The sequence below is a fragment of the Cynoglossus semilaevis genome, chromosome 14 (assembly GCF_000523025.1).
Source record: "Cynoglossus semilaevis isolate Cse_v1.0 chromosome 14, Cse_v1.0, whole genome shotgun sequence".
Classification (NCBI taxonomy): domain Eukaryota; kingdom Metazoa; phylum Chordata; class Actinopteri; order Pleuronectiformes; family Cynoglossidae; genus Cynoglossus; species Cynoglossus semilaevis.
In genome coordinates this window covers 5,862,030-5,883,102 of record NC_024320.1, presented here as the reverse complement: position 1 = coordinate 5,883,102, position 21,073 = coordinate 5,862,030, and the positions used below count along the sequence as shown (strand labels likewise).

Below are 21,073 nucleotides of genomic sequence, written 5' to 3'. Positions count from 1 at the left end.
ACAAATATTTCTGTAAACGGGCACGTTTTGAATCGTGCAGTCAGATATGAGGCACAGCTCTCTACTGCTTCACCCGGGATTTCTGCCCTGTAAAAATGTGTAGAGTCATACTGAAAATGCATCTTTAACACAGATCAGTGGAAAATATTAATATTTATTTTTAGTACTTTTTTCTTTTTTATCATGATGGCAGGTGAGGCACGGCCCTTCACTGACCGCACATCACTGCATTACATAATGCTTGTTATTGTGATTATGGCAACTCAGTGTGTCTGTGTGTACATTTGTGTGTGTGAAATAAAAGGTGTTGAAGTATTTTGACAAGGAGGGGATGAGTGATAAGAACAAACAACAACAGAGCCAGTTAGAATTCTTTCATAACACAGATGCTGCTGTTGAAAGCACCCCATCTTTTGCCTGGCTGTCTAAATTTTTGCAAAGCAGAGGGTTAGAGAAAGAGTGGAGACGGACCAGGAGCACTGGGAGCACTGATTAAAGCCAGACAAGCTGTTAAAATTCAAAAAGTTTAGTTATAGAAAGAAACTCATCAGTGGCTTACATATACAAAATGTAATTGTCATATTTAGGGTTCATTTGCTGTAATTTAATTTACTATATCATTTTGAAACTACTTCTTATGCAATATTTTACAATGTCAGACAGGGCATTTGAATTTTCAATCATGCTGGAAGCAACACAGATGGGTATAGATAAAGAGATTTGTACAGTTTATTAGTCAGGTTCACAGCATGATCAGTTCACTGAGATTCATTTGTGTTTCTGTGAATCTTCCAGCTATTTATTTTACACAAACAACTGCTAGTTTATTTGAATAATGCATTTTTTTTTATTTCTAAGCATAAACATGATCAATCTGAATGTCAAGTCAGTTATTAGCAGGTTGAGATTGTGAACAGCAGAGAAGAACAAATGTTTTTAGCGTTTCTCTTTCTCCTGTGTTTGTCCTGATGATGGCAGCAGTTTGTCTTTTCAGAATGAAAGAGGGCCTTGGTGTTTGAGGACATTGAACAGTGTCTGTAGTGAAGAGGGCGCTGTGTGCAGCAAGATGATGAGGCGTGTCAGTGAAGGATTCACAATTAACTGTATTTAAATATAATGTGAAGGATTCTGACTACACAGTTCAAATGTGCATGGGTCTTCATGGGAATGATCGCTCTACACGGGTCTTAAAACAGCGCATGGTTTGTATCCACAGCTCAGCCAGAGTACCGTCAATCTATTCTGCTCTTTCTGTTGGTCTTCTGTCCGCCTCTTCATTAGTGCAGCATGTCCACAAAAGCATCAAACTCATCAATGTTTTTCTCATAAATGGCCAATTTCTCTGGCAACGAGTCCTGCAGAGACAAATTATATCATGAGTTAACAATGCATAAAGAAATATTAGTAACTAAAAAAAATAAATAAAAAAAAAAGCCTTTTATTTCTACCAGGTCATTTGCCATTGACTGAGAGCTAGTCTGTGATGAGAGGCTGGCCAGTTGTGGTGGGTTCTGGAACTCTCTGTAGAATGTGCCTAGATCCATTGGTAACAAGTCGTCTTTAGAGAATGCAGGTTTCTGTAAACACAAGTACAGAGTATTAGCACCACATTGACAACAAATAAAAAAATAAAATTATGAGATTAAGATTGAAAATTTATAGGAATAAACTTGAAACATTATTAGAGTAAAGTCCAAACACTATGTGAAACAAGTTGTAATATTTTGAAGAAAAAAGATATAAATTAAAGAGAACAAAGTTAAAATTTTATCAGAAAAAATTATATTATACTATCGTGACAGAAAAAAACATGTTACTTTATGAGAATAAAGTTAATTGTTGTTACAATTGTTGTAAAGGTTTACATGATGTGACCTGAGAAGTTTCGGCACAATGAGAACGTGGAGAATCTTCTGCAGTGTATACAGTGTATACTTTAGTATTGGGATATCTTACATTTTCTATTGTTTGTTTTACTTGTGGTGATTATTAAATTACCATAGTTTGTATATAACTGACATCGGCAAGGAAGCTGTGAAGCAAATGGAAGGCCATGGGCTGGAAGACCCTTTCCTCAATATTAGCTTATCTCAAGGATAAGGACTGTCACAGTAAGTTCTATCAAGACAATAACAAACCAACTGTATAGAACAATTGTTTAAACTGTAGAATAAAACAAAATGAACTCAATTGTGTTGGAAAACTGGAAATTAAAAACACCAACTTCAGTACTTACAAAGTCAACCATGACAAAATCATCCTGATTCCCAGATCCCTCTGAGCCCTGGGAGACATGACTGGCCTGCAGGGGTGACAGGGAGGGAGGAGAGTCTGGAGGCTGCAACTGGAAATACACAAGTCATTTTAGTGCAAAATTAGAAAAGAATTATTTAATAAATATATAAATTAGTGTTGTTATGCAAGAACTACAGTGAAAACATTTTATTTATGATTACCATAGGATCACTTTCTCCAAAGTCCAGGCCTCGAGGAGCAAATGCTGCAAATGGCAGGTCCAGACAAGCTGCTTTTATCTACACTCACACACATTAATACACACCAGGCTGTTTTAGTAAATGATGAAAGAAAATACTAACTCACTACATGTACATGTCCACAATACAAGTACATGTCCACAATAATTAAATAAATATATACTGTATATATACTTATGCATATATATATAGTATACACACACACAGATAGAGCGAGTGTAACTAACGTAATACAAATTGGAATAACATTTTCTACCACTAGAAACTGTCATTACCTGTGTGCTGGGTTTATTAACAAACGCTCCAACTTTCCTTGAAATGGCATTAAGAGATTCCACCGGGTCACAGGGACTAATACTCTGCCTCCCTACAACTTTCCTTTCTTCTTCACTCTGAGACAAACCTTTGTCGTCAGCACTGGAGAGAAAGATACGTCTTTATCATGGAGTGTCACGAAATTCCTCACGTTTACTTAGAAGGAGACATGTCAGTAAAGGTTCACCTTCTAAAAGGTGTGTTGGGGGCTTGATCAACTGTCAGATGTGTGTCTGCTTCAGGGGGAGGATGGACTGAGGTCAAAACATTGCTGTATTTCTTTCCAGAATGTAATGCCTAAAAAAGATACACAAGGTCTTTGAGAAGATGATGAAAAGTGTGGCTTATATTTTTTTTATATAGGTTGGAGGTGGGGGGGGGGTTCTCAAGGATAACATCACCTGGTTTGGATTAGCAGCAGGATGGCAAAGCTCAGCAAGAGGTGGATAGTAAACCCTTGACGTATAAAGCTAAAGGGAGTACAAGAGAAAAAGTCAATCAATACATTTAAAGGAAAAACATCAGAGATCTGACGATACATGAGGTGTGTGAGAGAAACACGTTCATGAAGTCAAAGAGAGTTTAGTACCTGAGAGGGTGGGGACGTGGAGAAGGAGGTGGTACAGACCTCCTGTGAATCTTGGACTGCTGCCAACTGACCCACATCTTCTCTGTCTGTTGCTCTGGACGTACACACACACGGGACAAATGAAACTTTGTTTCTTACAACTGTATCCCTGGGTTCCAAGAAGAGTTAATTCCGTTTTTAAGGCAAGGAATGATCACACCAAGTATTGATTGAGGTTATCTATGTCACTGTATTGATAACTTAAATAAAATTTTACTTTTTTACTGCCTTTTTCCCTAAACCTATCCCAAATCTCAAATATTTTGTACAGTGTGTACAATCAAACACTGCAAATACTGTAAATACAATAGTTGAAAATAAAGACATTAACAGTCAAGCTTGTAGCCCCATACGCAGCAGTCTTGTTTTTCCATTGCTACCTGTAATTGCAGGGCTGAGCCATGTTAGCAGGACGCTGGCCGCCACAGGGAGAATCCACAAAGTGATCCACTATGATCCCCGTGATAGGAGTTGGTCGCTCAAACTGCCTACAGAGGGTGACATATCAACAGATGACTTCTTCTGACTGAGTTGTAAATTCGACATGCCTGGAGAGCCCCACTATTATAAACACCTTAGCATTATGTGTCTACACAGTCAAGAAGCAAACTCAAATATGTCATATAGTACAATGTGTCCAAAAACTTCTAATTCTAAACAGTTAATAATATAAATATGTTTTCAAAAACAATAACTGTTTTTCTTTGGATGAAGTATGATAGTCACCTGTTAGACATGAAAGCCAAATTGGTACGGTAGGCACAGGACAATGTGACTGTGCCCACTGGAGTGCTGACCACACCAACGCGCACTGTCTGGAAACCTTAAAGAGTAACAACAACATTTTAAGTCATTTTACTCTATGTGTATTGTTTAGTCTCCTATTAATTAGTATAAATTACCATACTTCAAGAACAGACCTGTTAAAATACAACTGGATAAAATCTTAGTGGATTAGCAAAGTAGACTTTTAATGGTATTAGTCAAGTAATTTAGTTTGGCCTTTTTCCTCCTATCAAGGGTTATTCCAGCATTAATGGACATAATGATTGTGACACCAACTTCACACTGGTAAAATAAATAATCTGTCTCTGTAGTTACCTTCCCCTAATCCACTCAGCTGCACTTCCCCAAAGTATATTCTAGAAGAGTAAAGAGAGCAGTCAAAAAAAGCAAAACACTCAAATACATTTTCACTTGTAAGAACAGCACAGAAAGCCACTGCTGATAAACTGTAACAGAACTAAGCACCTGTTACTAGATGGTGAGACAAATAAACATGCAGTAGGAACCAGAGAGGCCTCTCACCTGTACAGCATGACAAAATCATGTCCCTGCTTTCTGGACAGTTTGTAGGCTGGTGTTACTCTTGTGACAGCCAACAGAGATTTAAGGAGGACAGACAGACGGTTGTATACCGTATAGGACACCTTGATGTCCTTATCACACCTACGGCAGACAAAGACTCATTACAAATGCACAGACGTTTTCCATATATTACAAAAAAAAACTACAATTTATTGTTGAATAATTTTGCTGTACAGTGTTACACTTAGTCAGTCATGGCTAGTCGTGTTTTAAAAGGTGTCAAGGAACAGTGGTGGAGAACATGACAGTGGTTAAAGAAGCAGACTTGTGTTCAGAAGGTCACAGGTTTTAGCTTGAACTGTCCCCTCAAGCTAAGATATGGACTGAAAATCATATCGATATTTTTTAGCTGAACTTGATCAATATTAATCAGATAGATATAAGAATTAAGAATGAGATGCTCCAGAGATACATACACTGAAAAATTGGGTCAACATGACAATTATGATAGTTACTCACTTCTCATTAACTTCCAGGCACCAAGTCTCCAATTCCATTGAATCACCCTGTATGAAGCAAAAATAAAAAATAAAATATGACTAAGTGAACATAATCTTTTTGGAATATTAAAATAAGAATTTTTGAAATATCTGGTTTACAATTAAAAGTTGCAGATAATCTTTACCTCAGAAGTCTTTAGGGAGATCTCAACACACATGGAGCGTCCCATTCCTGGGAGCTGGCCAGCCAGGGCCTTCTTAGCTTCATGAGTTACTTCAGGTATGTCTTTTATTGCCAAATTGAACTGGAGACAAAATGACATCAAACACAAATTATTATACATTAATAATTATACATTAAGAAGACAAGACATTTTGTGCTGTGTGCTCATACAAACAGCATGGATATGGAGTAACAGAAATGGGATTAGGTGTGAAAAGGGTATTGGTAAATGCGCATTAGTTGAGAAGTTTGTCTGCTTGGTATTTGATAAAAAAATTGTAACAAAATGACTACGTATTTTCCGAATATAAAAAATGTATTTTTTACATTACATTGCTGCAGAAATGCAAAATATACAACATTTTGGGTTACAAATCAAGTGCACTATGATTATTACTACTGAATACCCCAAAAACAAAAAAGGACATGCTATATTTACCCAGTCCGATCCTGTGGGTGATGAAAATGACCGAGTGCTGATTTTCTCTCCAAGACGGGCTTGGACAATCACCTGCACAGTCTACAGACACATACACAGAACTTGTTCAAAAAAGGCTATTTGCAGGATAATGTACCCATGATGCACATTCTGTCAATAGGTTAAAAAAAATTCGTCATTATGATAATGTTTTGTTTGAAGCCCATAAACCAAGTGTACATTTACTTTGGTCGATAGTCAAAATGGTAACTACGATAATCAAAAAACAACCCCTTTAATACCCCCCCGCCCCCCCAACAGAATTACCTTCAGGGCAAAGAACTTGATAAACTTGTCCAAATCCCTCTTATCCTGGGGACTTAGTTCACTGTCCATTCTGACGTGAACCTGTAACCAAGCAGGAAAGGTGGTTAAAATGAACAAAACAAACAAAGCGCAATTTCTTGTCGCCGTAACGGAAAATATACTATTAATAACATTTTAAAGCATCTTTTAAGAATACGTTAGTGCTACGAGCTATGACGTAGGGCCTCTATGTTGGTATAAAATTGTTTGACCACTGTCACAGACAGTCATGTAACATCGCAGAATTATGTCTGCTAGTTAATGTCATTAGAATGCTTGCTCAAATAAACGAAAACAAGTAAAAAGATAAATCGACATTTACAAAACCAACAAATAAAAACCGATACAGGACCAGTGGCCAATGCTAGAAAGCTAGCTGGATACGTCGAACGTTAGGTTAATAAAACAAACTTACATTACCTTTTTTCCTGTAGCATAAAGGTAGCGTAAACGTTGCGTTAAAAATCCGAATAAATTAATAGCATCGACAACGCTGAAATAAGAAGACGTAAACAAAACTCATGTGAACGGCTGCAGCGCTATACCTCTGTTTTCCCCTCTGACGTGTTTGGATGGCAGTCATTTCACCAATGCACTTTCGCTTTTTTAAAACTTAAAACCTAATAGGCATAGTGACATTTCGGTTTACCTTAATGCATTTATAAAACAACGCGTATTAATGTGGATTTTTTAACATTGAATATAACGCGTAAAATAGAGAATATTGAAAACCTCAAATTTCTCGAATATGTTAATGTGATCGATAAATTGTGTTCTCGTGGTTTGTTTTGTTTTGTTTGACGAAAGGCAGAATGACTTTGGTAAAGTAACCGCCCGTTTACACTTTTCACTCAACTACGTTGTGTGAATCTTTTATAACTCGAAAGTACATGGAATGCAATGCATTTGTCAGAAAGCACATAAAAACGCGGTCGGTGTTGATGGCATTTGAAATGAGTAAAACGCTTACTAGCTTGTATTGCAGAGCTCGTTGATTTGATAGTCTACCTTCCGAAGGCTTTATGTTGTTTATTCGTTCTTGTTCTACTTTGCCGTAAAACAGGAGACCTAATATACCCTTAAAACATTCCTTTTAGCCTTTGATATGAGATTGAGATGTAACGTTAAGGGTGCTAATACATAGACCGTTGTTCATGAAGAATTCATAAGGGTGCTAATACATAGACCGTTGTTCATGAAGAATTCTACGTGTAATTGTACAATTGAGCAAAAGGATTACCAGTTGGTTTGACACTCATCATTACATTTAAAAAATAAAACGTTTTTTTTATCTAAATGTGCGTTTTATTTGTGTATAGATAAAATAATAATAAGAGCAAAACATTCACAAGTCAATTTCTCCATAGATTACTTATTTCTATCTGGAGGAAATATTGTAAACATGAACAAACTAAATTCTTAAGTATACAGTCAGTACAACTTAAACTATGTAAGTGCATGTAAGTTACACAGACAGTAAATAACATTAGTTATTTACTGCCATTATTTAGAATATGAAATCACCTAATCCCACAATACATATTTAATTTTTTTTTAAATTGTTTCTTTTTAGTTTGGTGGCAAATTCAAATAAAAACAACAGATTTGGAAAATCTTGGAATGGAACCATAAAACCCACAGTATGGCCATCCCTATTGCTATTCTGGATTGTGATCTACTTCTCCATGGTCGAGATCATAAGGCCCTGGAACGCTTTGACCTGAATTCTGTGTCTGACGACTTCCTGCTTGCACAGTTTGGCTTTCCTCGAGATTTTATCCTGTATCTGGTCAAAATACTGAGTGAAGTAAGTTGGTTCTCAATATTGGCTTCAAGTGTGGACATAAATAAAGTGTTTCATTTGTATTCTACTTTTTCACAGGATCTTTGTCGACGTACTCTACGGTCCAGAGCCATCAGTCCTGAGGTCCAGGTGTTGGCTGCCTTGGGCTTTTACACTTCAGGCTCATTCCAGACATCTATGGGAGATACTATAGGAATCAGCCAGTCCTCCATGTCAAGATGTGTATCCAATGTGACCAAAGCCCTCGTGAAAAAGGCCCCTCAATTCATCACATTTAAACAGTATGAAGACTGTGCCACTTACATAACATAACAGTTTTTTCGAGATCCATGGTCCTACTAAGGACCTGGGAACGCATTTAATGGTATTACTAAACCAGGATTCCAGATAAAGATAGTTCTTTTTAAATTACCGCTATTTTAAATGCCTGCGGTACCTTCACATTGTAAAGCTTTGTTAGAACTGGGTCTAATAAACAAGTCATAAGGTCAGCTCAGAGAGCTGCTGTATATAGGACTGAAGTAACTGTTGTCTAAGCTTCTTTATTGGTAAACATACTGGCACAGTTTGTAGCAATGTGTGAATTATTTATTTCCAAATTGTAGTTGTATTTTATTAATGTTTATTACAATAAAGAGTGAAGAAGTTACATTTGACATGTCTTTTTGCTGGTTGGTCAGTTTCAAAAGAAGCAAAGCAACATCATTTTCAATTTTGCACTGAAGGCACCATGGTCGTCATCTTTCCATTTTATAAAATTGTATTTAGTAACTGCCAGCGTTGTATGTTTTTTTTCTCCTTCTCTTTCCAATAATATTTTATGTTTCTTGCAGTGATTTTTTGAACAGAGAGCTGACCTACCAGAACTTTCAGAGAATTGCAGGATTTCCAGGTGTACTAGGAGTGCTAAACTGTGTTCAGGTTTGTAAGAAGATGATGTGTAAACAGTTTGGTTTGCCATGTCTTTTCGTTCATGTACACACTCTCTCCTTTTTACAGATTGCTATTAAAGCTCCAAACAGTGGAAACCCTTCATATGTGAATAAGAGAGAGTTTCATTCTGTTGGCTGCCAGCTGGTGTGTGATGCTCAGGGACTGTTACTTAGTGTAGAAACCTACTGGCCTGGTGGACTCAACGAAACTGAAGTCCTAGAAAAATCTGCCCTCTACAAACAGCTTCAAGGCATCAGCGAGGGCTGGCTGCTGGGTGAGACGAAGTCCCTGTTGACGATTATTTAAGGTTTATAACATAGTGTTTATGTAGAGTCGTTAAATGTCTTTTCTTTCCAAGGTGAGTCTTGTTACACACAGAGGAAGTGGCTGATGACACCAATCGACATTCCAAAAACCCAGGCAGATTTTCAGTATAATCTTGCCCATGCTGCTACACATGAGATCGGGGACCAGACCTTCAAAGCCTTGCAGACCAGATTCCGGTGTTTAGACAGCACCAAAGGGTACTTGCAGGTATTCCATAGTAGTTTCTGTACACTCTACACTATTTTAGACTTGATTGTGTTTTTACATATGGCTTGAAAACCAGCATGTCAATATTTCTGTGCAGTATTCTCCAGAGATGAGTTCTGCCATTCTACTGGCCTGTTGTGTCCTTCACAACGCCTCCCTAGAGTCTGGACTGGCCTGCACTCTGGAGGAGACAGAACCGCGAGAGCAACACAAGAGTGTGGAACAGAGGCATGACGAGTGTGACAGCGAAGGAGAGGAGCTTAGGAGAAAGCTTATAAGCAAACACTTCAGTTAGAAATAGCATTCACCACTGGTGGACCCCATCAGTACAACTGTTTACACTTGGCATTAAATACCTCCTGTTATGTACAAATGTTCATAGAATTATAATTGTAATATATAACCAAGACAATCCTATTAAAAAAGAGAAATACACAAGAGACGTGTTGCTGATGCAGTTTTAATATTTTGCTGGATTCTACTCTACGAGCTACAATAAGATTAATATATAGAGAAACATGCAAGAAGAGATCTGTACAAACATCCACCGTAATCACACACATTTTTAAACCAAAGGTCCTCAACTATTTTTCTGCCACCGACTGGTATCATATAATCATCTTACAAACCAATCATTGGAAGGAGGTGCATGATGAAATGATGATGTATGACGAAAAGATGCAAACCAATATAACCTGAAAATAAATTACAGTAAAGGTGGACTGTCGGGATGCTGAATGTCACACCTCGCAGTGACGGCCTACAATAAACCCACACTTTAGTAGGACAGTAACTGCATTCCTTTGATTTTGGGCAAAAACTGTAGTTTTAAGTACTCTAACAGGTAATGAGACGTTTGTAAAGGTGAGGAATTCTTGTTTTTTATTTTAAAATATACTCATTTTGCAGTGGAGATCAATTAAATCCATATAATGTAATAATTTCCTTTCTGTGTCTGATTGGAAATGACCAATCCCCAAGTTTTACTGCAGGGTCCAGGTGTTTGAGGACCCCTGTTTAAACATCTCTAGGTGCCTGTTATTTTGTCTGAATTTTATTTGCGTGAACTACAAAGACTTTCTGTTTATTAAAAAAAAAGCCTTAGTAGGAATGTAACGATGCATCGTGAGTCGGTTAAAATACGATTCAATTTGTGATAATAGCATCGGTTGATCTAGAAAATGACTAGCGCATCAAGGCGTAATGGGGTGTTCACACCAAAAGCGATAGGCGTGGACTGAGCAGCAGCTGTGGTCCAAAAAGACCAGGTGGCGCTGTGTAAGCATTACAAGATTTTATTTGTCTCCTTTCTATCTTTTTTTTAGTGGGGACCTACCATAAGTGATGTTCAGGTGTTCAAACAGAACGTGTTTTAAAGAAAGGAACTCTTTCCAGTTATACATTTTTATATTCTTTTGTTGTTGAATATATTGACTGTTAATGAGGTAAATCAGATCAGACCAGTTTGACTTTTAATACGAGGAGATACATGGGGATGTGCAGTGTTTCTGTAAAGAAATTAGCATTATTTGGCATCTGTTATTTAAGATAACAATTTCAGTTTATGAGGTACACTAGACCATTTTAGTTGGTAATGGTATTTTGAATAGTTCTTACAAATAAAGCACAATCTTATTCAATTTGTCTGGAGCTCATTTTGTATAAAAATTGTGATCACCTTATTACATTGAAGTAATTGAAAGTCTAAGAGAATTTTTATTATTTACCTCATTTGCACTGGTACGGTGGAATAAGAAGAAGTTGAATAATAATTTGAGCTACAGTATGTACATTTATTTTTAAAATAAAAAAACTTTATCTTTTTACTACTAACATTAAATTTTCCATGTCTAGATTTTTATTTTCATTAAAAGATTTGAAATTATTATTTAAATATTTCTAATTCAAAATTTAGTTGAATTTTATGAATTTTAAATTTTTTAAACAATATATGTATATATAGGTTTTAGGATTTCTTTATGTATGAGAAACAAAAAATAATTAACGGTGACAAAATGTATCATTTCAGCAATTTACACCATATAAATTAAACACCATATTCTTCCTCACAATATCTTCATGATAACCTTGATTTCACAATATATTTTTTTTCTTTGATGCTCAGAATATATTATACTAAATACAATAAACTAACCCTAAAAAAAAAATCAAATCATGCAGCGAAATACACAAAGCACTTTAAGACTTTTAAATGAATTTTGGACAATATTCACAATAATAAAATGTAGGAAAGGAAGCTGAGCAAAATGTGTCGCTGAGTTTGTGTTAAGTTGCACGAGTTAAAAATGGTTAGAAGGCACTCACGTAGCTGTGGTTATGTTTTTTAAAACAGTGGTCCCCAACCTAGTTTGTACCAAGGACCGGTCAGCTGGTGTCAGATGTTACTGTGGTTACTGTAATACCGCACCATCATTGAAAGATCGTTACATTTTCCAAATGACCTGTTGTTGTGAAACATTAGCAGATTATCTTTGAATGAAAAAAGTAAAGGGATATGACTAGATACTTTTTGAATGAAGTAAATTAGTAAAACTGAAGTACATATTTTCACTGCGGCCCGGTACCAACTGATCTACGGACCGGCACCGGTGCCTGGACCAGTGGTTGGGGACCTCTGTTTTAAAACATTAATGAGAATACTGTTCTACAGACACCCTTTGAATGTAAATGTACTAATGTGGATTAATAGAATGGGCACATAATTAAGCAGCACTGTGGTGATATTCAAGTTTGTATAATTGTTTGACTGAGTAGTGAAAACTGCACTAGTCTTTACATCAGCTGATTGGGATTGGCTCAGTGGTCAATTAGCTGACATCTTGTAACAATACAAGATGGAAAAACAAATTATTAATGACCATAATGACACTTAAACTTGACAAGTGTATAATTGGTTATGTATGAAATTGTCTGGCCTTTGCATACGTCTATATACTGTATGTTTGATTCTTTTCTCTGCAGTTTCCTTACACAGTGGAGCTGTCGTTTCTGGGATGTGAATGGTTAAAAACAATGAAAAGTGTTTTCCAATTTTCCAATTGAAATGCTTAACTAAGCAGTAATGAGGAGCGTTGTAGTTACACTGTAACATGTGACATTTTTAAATCATAGGTGATGCATGGGATGAGTTTAAAACATAGTACATTTACATTCGTCAGGCAGAGAAGGTAAGTGCTGTGGCTGTGGGAGCCAGAATGTGATGCTCTGCTTCTGTCCAATTGTATTTACAGGCATATGATTTAAGATATCTTAAATATTTACAATAGGCCTAGAGGGGTCAGAGCTGGAGAAGAAGAGAGGTCGTGTTGTCGGCTAGAAAAACTCTGAGACTTGGAGTGTCTTTGTTTGTCTGTCGACACAGGAGAGAAACATGAATATCAGTTTGCTCTATAACCAAGAGAATAACAAAATCATTTCAGTGCCGCTGGGCAGTTTTGATCTCACCTCAGGTCTACGTCCGGCACAACTGTGCGGTTTTTCCTGGCGTCAGCAGTAAAATGACTGGTGCTGTAGTTGATTTCTGACGGTAGCCCACCCCCCTTTGATGTCAACGAACCCTCAGTGAACGGGGATTCGTCATTGTAGGACAACAGGCTACGGGACCTGCCTTTAACACAAAAAACACCTGTAACTCCTGAGTTTCTGCCAAAAAAGCCTCTTCAACAGTCCGTACCACAAATGACAGAGTCTACTCTCTATGATGCTTAATGACACCACAAACACAGCAGTCAATGTGCACTTTAACAAAGACACTTTCAAAAGAAGATTGAAAATGTTTACAAAGTACAAAACATTTGGGAAAAAGGAGTGAAAATCTACGTACTAAATGTCAGCATCGAGAAACCGTCACTCAAAGTCCAAATTACTTTTCCATAAAACTCATAAAACAATTCTACACAGACCAACACACAGCAAACCCCCCCCCCCAATTCATATAGACATGGTTCCTACTAACCTTTGACCTACACACAAATAATATTCTATAGATGTCTACTTGCAGTTTCCTGTTATCTTTAGCATAAAACTTTCTTCAGTATTCAGCCAATGAAAGCTAAATACCAGGATTAAATAGAATGAAAATCTTATCTAGTTCAGCTGCCTGTCTGAGGAACCATTGGTCAGTCAATCTAGCCTCTTCAGGGCCATGTAGCCAGAGGACGTATCTGACAACTCACCCCTACTTGTGGTATAAAGTTCTGCTGATGGAAGAGGAGAGGACGGAGTGAAACGGGACGAGCTTTGACCATTTTTAGAGAAGGAGAGAGGAGAAAGGCAGGACGAGAAAGAGCCCAACACCAGGACAAAACATAGCGCCATCATCTGCACAGAGAATGGGAAAACCACAAAACAGTTATTACACCTCTGATAGGGCTTTCCAGTAAAAATTCACTCTTCTTTGTGCTAACATCTGCGTTTCTAAGCTGATTAGCACAATGCTGATGTTTTTTATGTGTGGCAGTTATAACACAACTTACCATGAAGCATGTCCCTGTCTGAGTCGAGGCTGCTTTAGAGGAACATAGAACAACTCTCCCTTTGATTAGTGACTGCAGCTTGTGAAGCTGCTGAAGAAGAGACCTGCAGAGAAGACAACAGTAGATCATCTTTCCTTTTATTGTCATTTAACCTGACAATCCCATCAGTTCTTCTTAGCCTGCACTGCCAACAGAATTTACTGAGCGGTGACTTCGTACTTAAACACATACTGATGACTAATGTACTATAAAGACTATAAAGTGTTACATAAAAATCAAGGTCTAGGCCTTTATATCACTATAAAGTATTCAACTCTGTTCACTGCATCACTGTGTTCACATTTAAAGATGTCATTTTCATTTAAGAAATGATATATAGACTAAAAGGTGTTATGGAAATGAATTGAATTCATTTTAAAGCCAGGCTAAATAGACAGGTCTTAGGTTTGCTTTCAGAAGTGTCCACAGTCTCTGCCGTTCTCAGACTGTCCCACAGACACTGTCCCCAGCAGATGTTTTGGTTCTAACTTTAGGAATGCTAACACGTCATTCCTAAAGTTAGATCCAAACTTAAGAGGATCAGGATCCGATCAGGACCTGTAACTGTAGAGGGGCCAAAGCTTTTCTTAGAGAAACCAGAAAATGTTGTGGTAATCAACTCAACATGTGATAAATGAGACTGTCACTATGTACAATACAACACAATACAATACAATACAATACAGACTTTATTGTCCCACTCAGGGATATTTTTCTCCACAGTAGCTTGATTGCTAATTCTCCTCTCCTGAGTGGCTTTGGATGAAAGTGTCTGCTAAATGCACAAAAGTAAATGTAAAGCCTTACTTGTTGGCTGTCTCCAGTTTTTCTACTTTACGCCACAGGTCACTTTTTTCTGACGTGTAGGTTTCCACCCTGAAGTGAGCACAGACATAGGCACGACAGGAAGACACAAACAGGAACACGATGTAAACAGGAACACGATGTAATGCACTGTTCCAAAAACAACTGGTCATTTTAATGAGATATATATGTATGTATGTATACTGTGTATATATCTCATTAAAATGACTTATTTTATATATAATGGTAATGGCCGCTTAAATAAATGTATTTTAGTAAAGTAAAGCCCACCATGTTTAAGCCTCCATATATTTCACCCATTGCCATCATAAACTAGGCAACCTAGGTGGAGGTGTCCAAAACACAGAATAATTGTAAGTATAGTAAGTTAAATATAAAATTGGCTGCTTCAATTTTAGGGTGAGATGCAGAGTTTGAGAAAGCAAGGCAGAGCAATCAAAACTGATGTGTGTGTTTAATGCACGTTTGAGGCAATAAATAAATAAATAATAATAATACTAATATTAGGGTCCATTATTCATCCCACAGTGGGGAAATTCAAAGTGTGAGTCTTTGCAACAGACACAGGCTGCCACAGGAGGCGCCATTAGGGATCTGTGGGTGCTCTGGGAATCAAACCCAGGCATGCTAACCGCTACACAGCAGCCCCAACACTGGGTTACTATGTGACCTCTGCACAATGGAGGTCTGTTCATATATATCACCTGTGGGGGGGGGGCATCTATAACCCTTTATAGCAGCAGCAGTGCAGAGAAATGGATTAAACCAATCATCTTTAACTTTAAAACCAACTCCAATGAACAGGACAAGGACCAAAATACAGGGCTACTGTTTCTGTGACACAAGGTAACTGAACATCATGATTAAAGGAACAAACCTGAATTCATCATTTGATTATCAGTCAACCGTATAGTAGTACTAGTAATAGTAGCATGATTATCTGAGGTTCTTTGGGCATTTAAGAACAAAATGTTTAAATGACAGAGACAACATTAAAGAAATGGAAGAGAACAGAGAAACGTTGAGAGTTTTTCAGGCCTCACCTTTTTTCCAGACATTCCACGTACTCCTTTTTTTTCCTTCGACTCTCCTGAGCTGAAATCTGCAAACAAATCACACAGAACATTGACTGATGTATGTAGTATTATATTGGTAACTGTGAAGAGGTACATACAGTGGTTTCATTTATATTTGTAAGCTTAAATTACAACTCACAACTTAAGATTGACGTGGAATATTACATTGTTTTTAGATAATGAAACCAAGAAGAAGAAACACCATCAAACAGTAGAAGCTGTTTGTTGTTATTTGTTACAGTCTGAATGACAGAAGCTTCTGAAAATGTGCATTTGACACTGTGTGAACTAAAATGGAAGGATGAATTAAAGAGATTTTCTGCTTTTGAATATGATATTAAACAATGACGTCCACAGAGGGAGGCTGAATTAACCAGGTGAGTTTGTCTATCAGACATAGACAAACTCACCTGGTTAATTCAGCCTCCCCTCTGTCATTGTTTTGTCATTGTTTTGTCATTGTCTATCAGACGTCATTGTTTTGTCATTGTTTTGTCATTGTCAGGTTGACTGTGGCCTCTGCAACAACAGGCTGTTCAAGATAGAAGCTTCCTTTTATGGGGACTGTATCAACAACAGATGAATGTGTAGATGATGTGGACCTGGACAACTGAGAGACATCAGCAGATTCATTCCAGATGGACATGGATGTGCAATTGATCAACAACGCTGGCTCCAACAGCATTAGGATTGAACAGTCTGTGGCAGGGGGCCATCCCTCAATACTCCTGGAGCAAGCCCAAAGAACACATTTGGCCTAGTATTGAAAGAATTCATAACCCAATTTACAGTTACGCAAATGTGTTAATATTATCAATAAATACTGCAAGAGTGAAAAGCAAATGAAAAAAGCGCCACTGGAGCTGGAACCATACTGGGCTGAAGAAGACAACCTAACGTTTTCTGGAGATTCACTTTGAGGGAAGAGAATGTGTCAAAGAGGCGCTCCGAACTTTAGCTGTGAATACCAAGGAGTGTAAATGCAGAGATAGAGCACATCCAGCTATCTGGTGGCCAGGCCTGTGAGTCTACTGACCAGCTGGTGGACAACTATAAGATCAGTTACAGCATAGACAAAACACTATGTGTCCACACCAGTGCAAGAGAACTGTAGAAATGTGACCAGTGGGGCTCAATATTTCCTTCAAAGAGAGGACAAGATGTCTCCTCTATAAAACACATCTCCTCCTTATGTTGGCTCACATCAACACGTCTTCTTCATGTCTTGTTGTGGTTCATATTCAAAGAGATATTTAGTCATGATCTGACACCAGAGACAGCTGTGTCAAACGCAGTATGGATCTAATTGGCTGTCAGAAACCACAGCTCTGGTGCCAGAAAAAGCTCTGCCTTCAGACAGGGTTTGATTCCCCTCTGTGGTTTACTCGTGGTTACTTCTTTTGTTCACACAGTGTAACGACCAAACACAGGAACAGATGTTTTTTCATCAATACTCACTAGATTCTGAAATGCTTTTAAAATAATTTTGAAATAAATATTTGACAATCATTTATGACTGCTACATAGGAGCTCAGTTATCCAGGTCCAATGGTCCAAAGCAGACATGTTGAGGACAGCTCTTGCCTCTAGTGGCCCGCTTTGGGCATTTAATACTAATACCGCAGCTACTACTACAGTTTATATTTTGCTCCTTTGAATTTTCGCACATGAATCTATTTGAGAAATATAAAATTATTTTACAAGCATACATATAATAGTAAAAGCAAACAGGGGTTTGCCTTTGCATCATTTATAAATCATGCAGCTTAATACATTTAACGTGGACAGGGCACATGTTTGCAAAGGCTAACTTGAACTCTGATAGCAGTTGCGGAAACAGTTAGTTGTTGAATATGAAGCAAAATAAATTACCTTATTTTTAATTTTGCGCCTGACCCTCTTCAGTGCCTTTTCTTCACTCTTGGTGAGTGGGAGTTTGTTGGGTATGGGGTAACCCTCAGCAACCAGGGTCCTTTTTTCTTCATCTGTCAGTATGAGAGGTCCCGATCCCTGCAACTTCTACAGAGTTCACAAAAAGGTGGAGTAGTAAATATTGTTCATTTATTTTACTATTTTGTGTTTGTCAGCTTTGTTTCTCTTGCCTTACATGTGAATGTATGTATACATTCGACACAAATACTGTACATCGCTGTATATCGGATAGTACTGTAGTAGCAAAATGAGTTCGCATTAACTTTGCATCAAAGAACTAAATTACACCCACATCCCTATAAATTCTGCAAAGAACTCCGTGGTTACCTACAGTTGTCATTTACACTCACATCTGGAGCAGTGAGGAAAGGCGAAGAAGAAATGGCAGAGGATGAGGAAGAGCCACGGCTTCCTGACCTCTGCTGCGACTGAGGAGAGGACAGAGGCAGGGGTTGGTTAGGGGAAGACGGAGGGAGGGAGCCATCACTGTCGCTGTGGTTACTGTTGGCCGGAGTGGGTGGGAGCTGTAGAGCATCATCTGGGATATGGGCAGTTTTGAATGTGGGGAAAAGGTAATATATTAGTGTTGTGAGGTGGTTGACATTTGTGCAGAAAGTCGTATTAAACATATGTAAATTGTGTTAGTTTGTACCGCTAGGCACACCGAGATACTGTCCGATCTCTTTGGGTTCGTCTTTTATAGGCAACGGCTTTATATTCTCTGACATGTACGCCTGCATAGAAAACAAACACAGAATAGTAGAAGGAAAGGTCAATAACAACACTGTTAGGCCTCACATACTCCACTCCAAAGTCAAAAGACTTCGACACAGACATTCATTTGTCAAGGTCTCTTTTTCAGTACATTTACTGATTTCAGTTTAGACCAGGAGACAGTGATTTGTTGATGTTCTGTCAATGCTCACCATGTGTTTCCAGGCAGGTCCTCTGTGTGGAGATGCATGGTCTAATGTTAGAGACGGGCTTTCCAGAGGTTGGGGATCTAGACTGTGACCTACGTCTGGTTCTTCTTGTTTCACCAAAATGGAGGACAGGTCCTGACAGAAACTCCATTCAAACTCTGCAAGGAAGACACAAACACACCTACATTGACAGTTCACGCCTCAGTTCAAGGTGCAGGCCAGGGGTGTCAAACTGATTTGGGTTCAGCCATTAAGTCAAGTGGGCCAGACCAGTGTAATCATATAAAGAATACATCCATGTTTCCCCCCTTTGTTTATCAAAATGTTTTTGTAAATTTTTTTCAATTTTTTCAAAATTCATGAGGCGGGCAAGATTGAACCCCCTAGCGGGCCATCTTTGGCCCACGGGCCGTATGTTTGACACCCCGATGTAGGCTATAGTGGTGAGGAGCAAAATGCCGTTGTCACAGCATAGGCAGCAACAGCTGCAGTAAACATAATACAATTCTCATCAGTAGCAGAAAAACTTCACTGATTGTTGCCCTGGTTTTGTGTGTGTGTGTGTGTAAGCCACGCGCCTCCTCCTGCTCAGAGCAGACACATGCACATACACGCAGAAAGTGCATCTAGAGCACAGAAGTTATGGGGAGAGAGAGAGATAAGAAAGGGGGTTTTGGCCTGAGCTCCAGACAGCAGCCAGCTCCAACTGTACTCTTCAAAGAGCTTTCCCCAGGAGCTGCTTCATTTGTGACTGTTGTGGAAATTCTGCTCCCCCAGAATGAAAGAGACTACAGCCAGCCGACAAGGTGTTTTATTTTCGTTGCGTAGAAAAGGTCAATCGTCATTCAAGTGGCTCGAGTGAAGAAGGACCCTGAGCATGGGGAATCCTGAACAATTCTACCTGAGGAACGCCCCCTGGGAGGTGCCGTTTGCTTTGTTGGGACCGGTGCTGAACCAGGATGTGGGTTCAAACCGGTTTGTCTGTTGCAGGACATTTGGCACCAACCCCCATTGTGCGCCCCACACCTGAGACACTCTGCAAGGTCCTGTATTTGGGTGAGGCTGGAAGGTCTAGACATTAAATAACAAAAGGACCTGGTCTTCCTGATGATGGTGGGAGGTGGGGCACCCCAAGGAGCTGAACCTCTAGGCATCACAAAGACATCTGGATTTACAATTCTATGTGTCACAAAAGGGTTTGGAGTCTCTATTTACATTTGTATATTACAAATGGTTTGGGATTTCCATTACATGAACGACCCATCACTGGTATCCAGGACCAGTGTGCAGTGCCAGTGAGTAACTCTGAAAATTGTCCTTCAAATGTCTATGAATGAATTATATTAACATATCATTGTGTGGTTCTATAGTACTACCATTATCACGCCTACCTTACACACAGAAGGTCCTGGGTTCCATCCCCAGAAGAACCACGTACTAAATGGCGCCCCCTGTGTCAGTCCAACAAACCCATAACCTAGTTAAGAAGTAAAGTCTTTGTAGATGCTGTACTCTCACTGGGATAAAGGCCTCATCAAACGGTGCAGTAAATGTAACATTGTCATTTGGGCTCCTGGTGAAAACTGTGTTCCTGTTCAGAGCACTACAGTAATGATACCCACAGCTGACTGTTTTTGGAGGTGTGGTACTCCGCCCACTAACTTGATTTCACTGAGGTTTGGGTTAAATTGAGCCAAGAGGGTAGAACGGAGTTTGCTTACGACGGGACATTTTATTTCTGGCCAGTACGTTGACTGCTACATGGCTCTGCTTTCAAAAACATGGAGTCCCTTTGTATCTGTGATAATTTTATTATTTAGTATTATTGGCTGACTTTCAGTCATAGTATCTCATCGCTTTGTGCCACAGACATTCAATGTCAACAACACCAAACCAGAAGTTGAAAAAAAATGGCAAGTCTATTATATAAGGCTTGAGAAATAAGGTGCTCTAAATATATATATATATTGGCAGTGTATGATGTCAAGGTTAAGTTAAACTCAGGTCCTTCCCTGCCACCTCATGGCCGGTAAGAGACACACATCCAAAACTGGAATATTAAATGACCTCACCAAAGGAGAAACAGAGAGAAATAGAGAGACAGAGAGTAAAAGAGAGAGAGAGAAAGAGAGAGAGAGAGAGAGAGAGAGAGAGTCAGTGTGTTTGCTGGCTTCAACCACAGCTGCACACCTAAAACCATATGCTCGTCATAGACTTTTATGTACGAGTGTAAGGTAGGCAGGGCTTAGCTGGAGAAG

The 21,073-nt window shown here is 38.6% G+C and overlaps 3 protein-coding genes across 11 annotated transcripts in view; 1 reads left to right on the top strand and 2 right to left on the bottom strand.

Annotated features, from left to right (window-relative positions):
• Positions 1 to 705: 705 nt before the first annotated feature.
• On the bottom strand, positions 706 to 7,384 carry atg13 (ATG13 autophagy related 13 homolog (S. cerevisiae)). Of its 4 annotated transcripts, none has more exons than XM_017038869.2 (17): positions 7,224 to 7,384; positions 6,215 to 6,295; positions 5,909 to 5,989; positions 5,432 to 5,551; positions 5,266 to 5,312; positions 4,747 to 4,887; positions 4,540 to 4,580; positions 4,165 to 4,261; positions 3,819 to 3,926; positions 3,400 to 3,493; positions 3,212 to 3,280; positions 2,998 to 3,107; positions 2,771 to 2,912; positions 2,457 to 2,534; positions 2,237 to 2,344; positions 1,449 to 1,577; positions 706 to 1,355 (listed from the first exon to the last, which is right to left on the bottom strand). In XM_017038869.2, exons 2-17 carry the CDS (start codon positions 6,281 to 6,283, stop codon positions 1,278 to 1,280), a joined length of 1,512 nt encoding a protein of 503 aa, XP_016894358.1. In that variant the 5' UTR covers positions 6,284 to 6,295; positions 7,224 to 7,384; the 3' UTR covers positions 706 to 1,277. The 4 variants fall into 4 exon arrangements, with proteins under 4 accessions (XP_016894358.1, XP_016894360.1, XP_016894359.1 ...); XM_017038871.2 differs by lacking the exon at positions 7,224 to 7,384 and adding an exon at positions 6,799 to 6,903; XM_017038870.2 differs by lacking the exon at positions 7,224 to 7,384 and adding an exon at positions 6,674 to 6,819.
• On the top strand, positions 7,017 to 10,035 carry harbi1 (harbinger transposase derived 1). Of its 3 annotated transcripts, none has more exons than XM_008324700.3 (7): positions 7,017 to 7,074; positions 7,827 to 8,060; positions 8,136 to 8,338; positions 8,891 to 8,978; positions 9,057 to 9,264; positions 9,349 to 9,524; positions 9,622 to 10,035. In XM_008324700.3, exons 2-7 carry the CDS (start codon positions 7,896 to 7,898, stop codon positions 9,817 to 9,819), a joined length of 1,038 nt encoding a protein of 345 aa, XP_008322922.1. In that variant the 5' UTR covers positions 7,017 to 7,074; positions 7,827 to 7,895; the 3' UTR covers positions 9,820 to 10,035. The 3 variants fall into 3 exon arrangements, with proteins under 3 accessions (XP_008322922.1, XP_024918456.1, XP_024918455.1); XM_025062688.1 differs by lacking the exon at positions 7,017 to 7,074 and adding an exon at positions 7,437 to 7,703; XM_025062687.1 differs by lacking the exon at positions 7,017 to 7,074 and having other exon boundaries at positions 7,437 to 8,060.
• Positions 9,821 to 21,073, bottom strand: part of creb3l1 (cAMP responsive element binding protein 3-like 1) — an 18,904-nt gene continuing 7,651 nt past the window's right edge. For 3 of the 4 annotated variants that reach the window (XM_025062685.1, XM_008324705.3, XM_025062686.1), the window contains 10 exons: positions 18,819 to 18,973; positions 18,545 to 18,626; positions 18,243 to 18,430; positions 17,833 to 17,979; positions 15,928 to 15,986; positions 14,867 to 14,935; positions 14,021 to 14,123; positions 13,721 to 13,865; positions 12,990 to 13,152; positions 9,821 to 12,894 (listed from right to left, as the gene is read on the bottom strand). In XM_025062685.1, coding sequence (XP_024918453.1) covers positions 12,858 to 12,894; positions 12,990 to 13,152; positions 13,721 to 13,865; positions 14,021 to 14,123; positions 14,867 to 14,935; positions 15,928 to 15,986; positions 17,833 to 17,979; positions 18,243 to 18,430; positions 18,545 to 18,626; positions 18,819 to 18,973 — 1,148 coding nt within the window. In that variant the 3' untranslated portion in view covers positions 9,821 to 12,857. The remainder of the gene's footprint in view (positions 12,895 to 12,989; positions 13,153 to 13,720; positions 13,866 to 14,020; positions 14,124 to 14,866; positions 14,936 to 15,927; positions 15,987 to 17,832; positions 17,980 to 18,242; positions 18,431 to 18,544; positions 18,627 to 18,818; positions 18,974 to 21,073) is intronic. The other variant, XR_003051820.1, reaches the window with a different exon arrangement.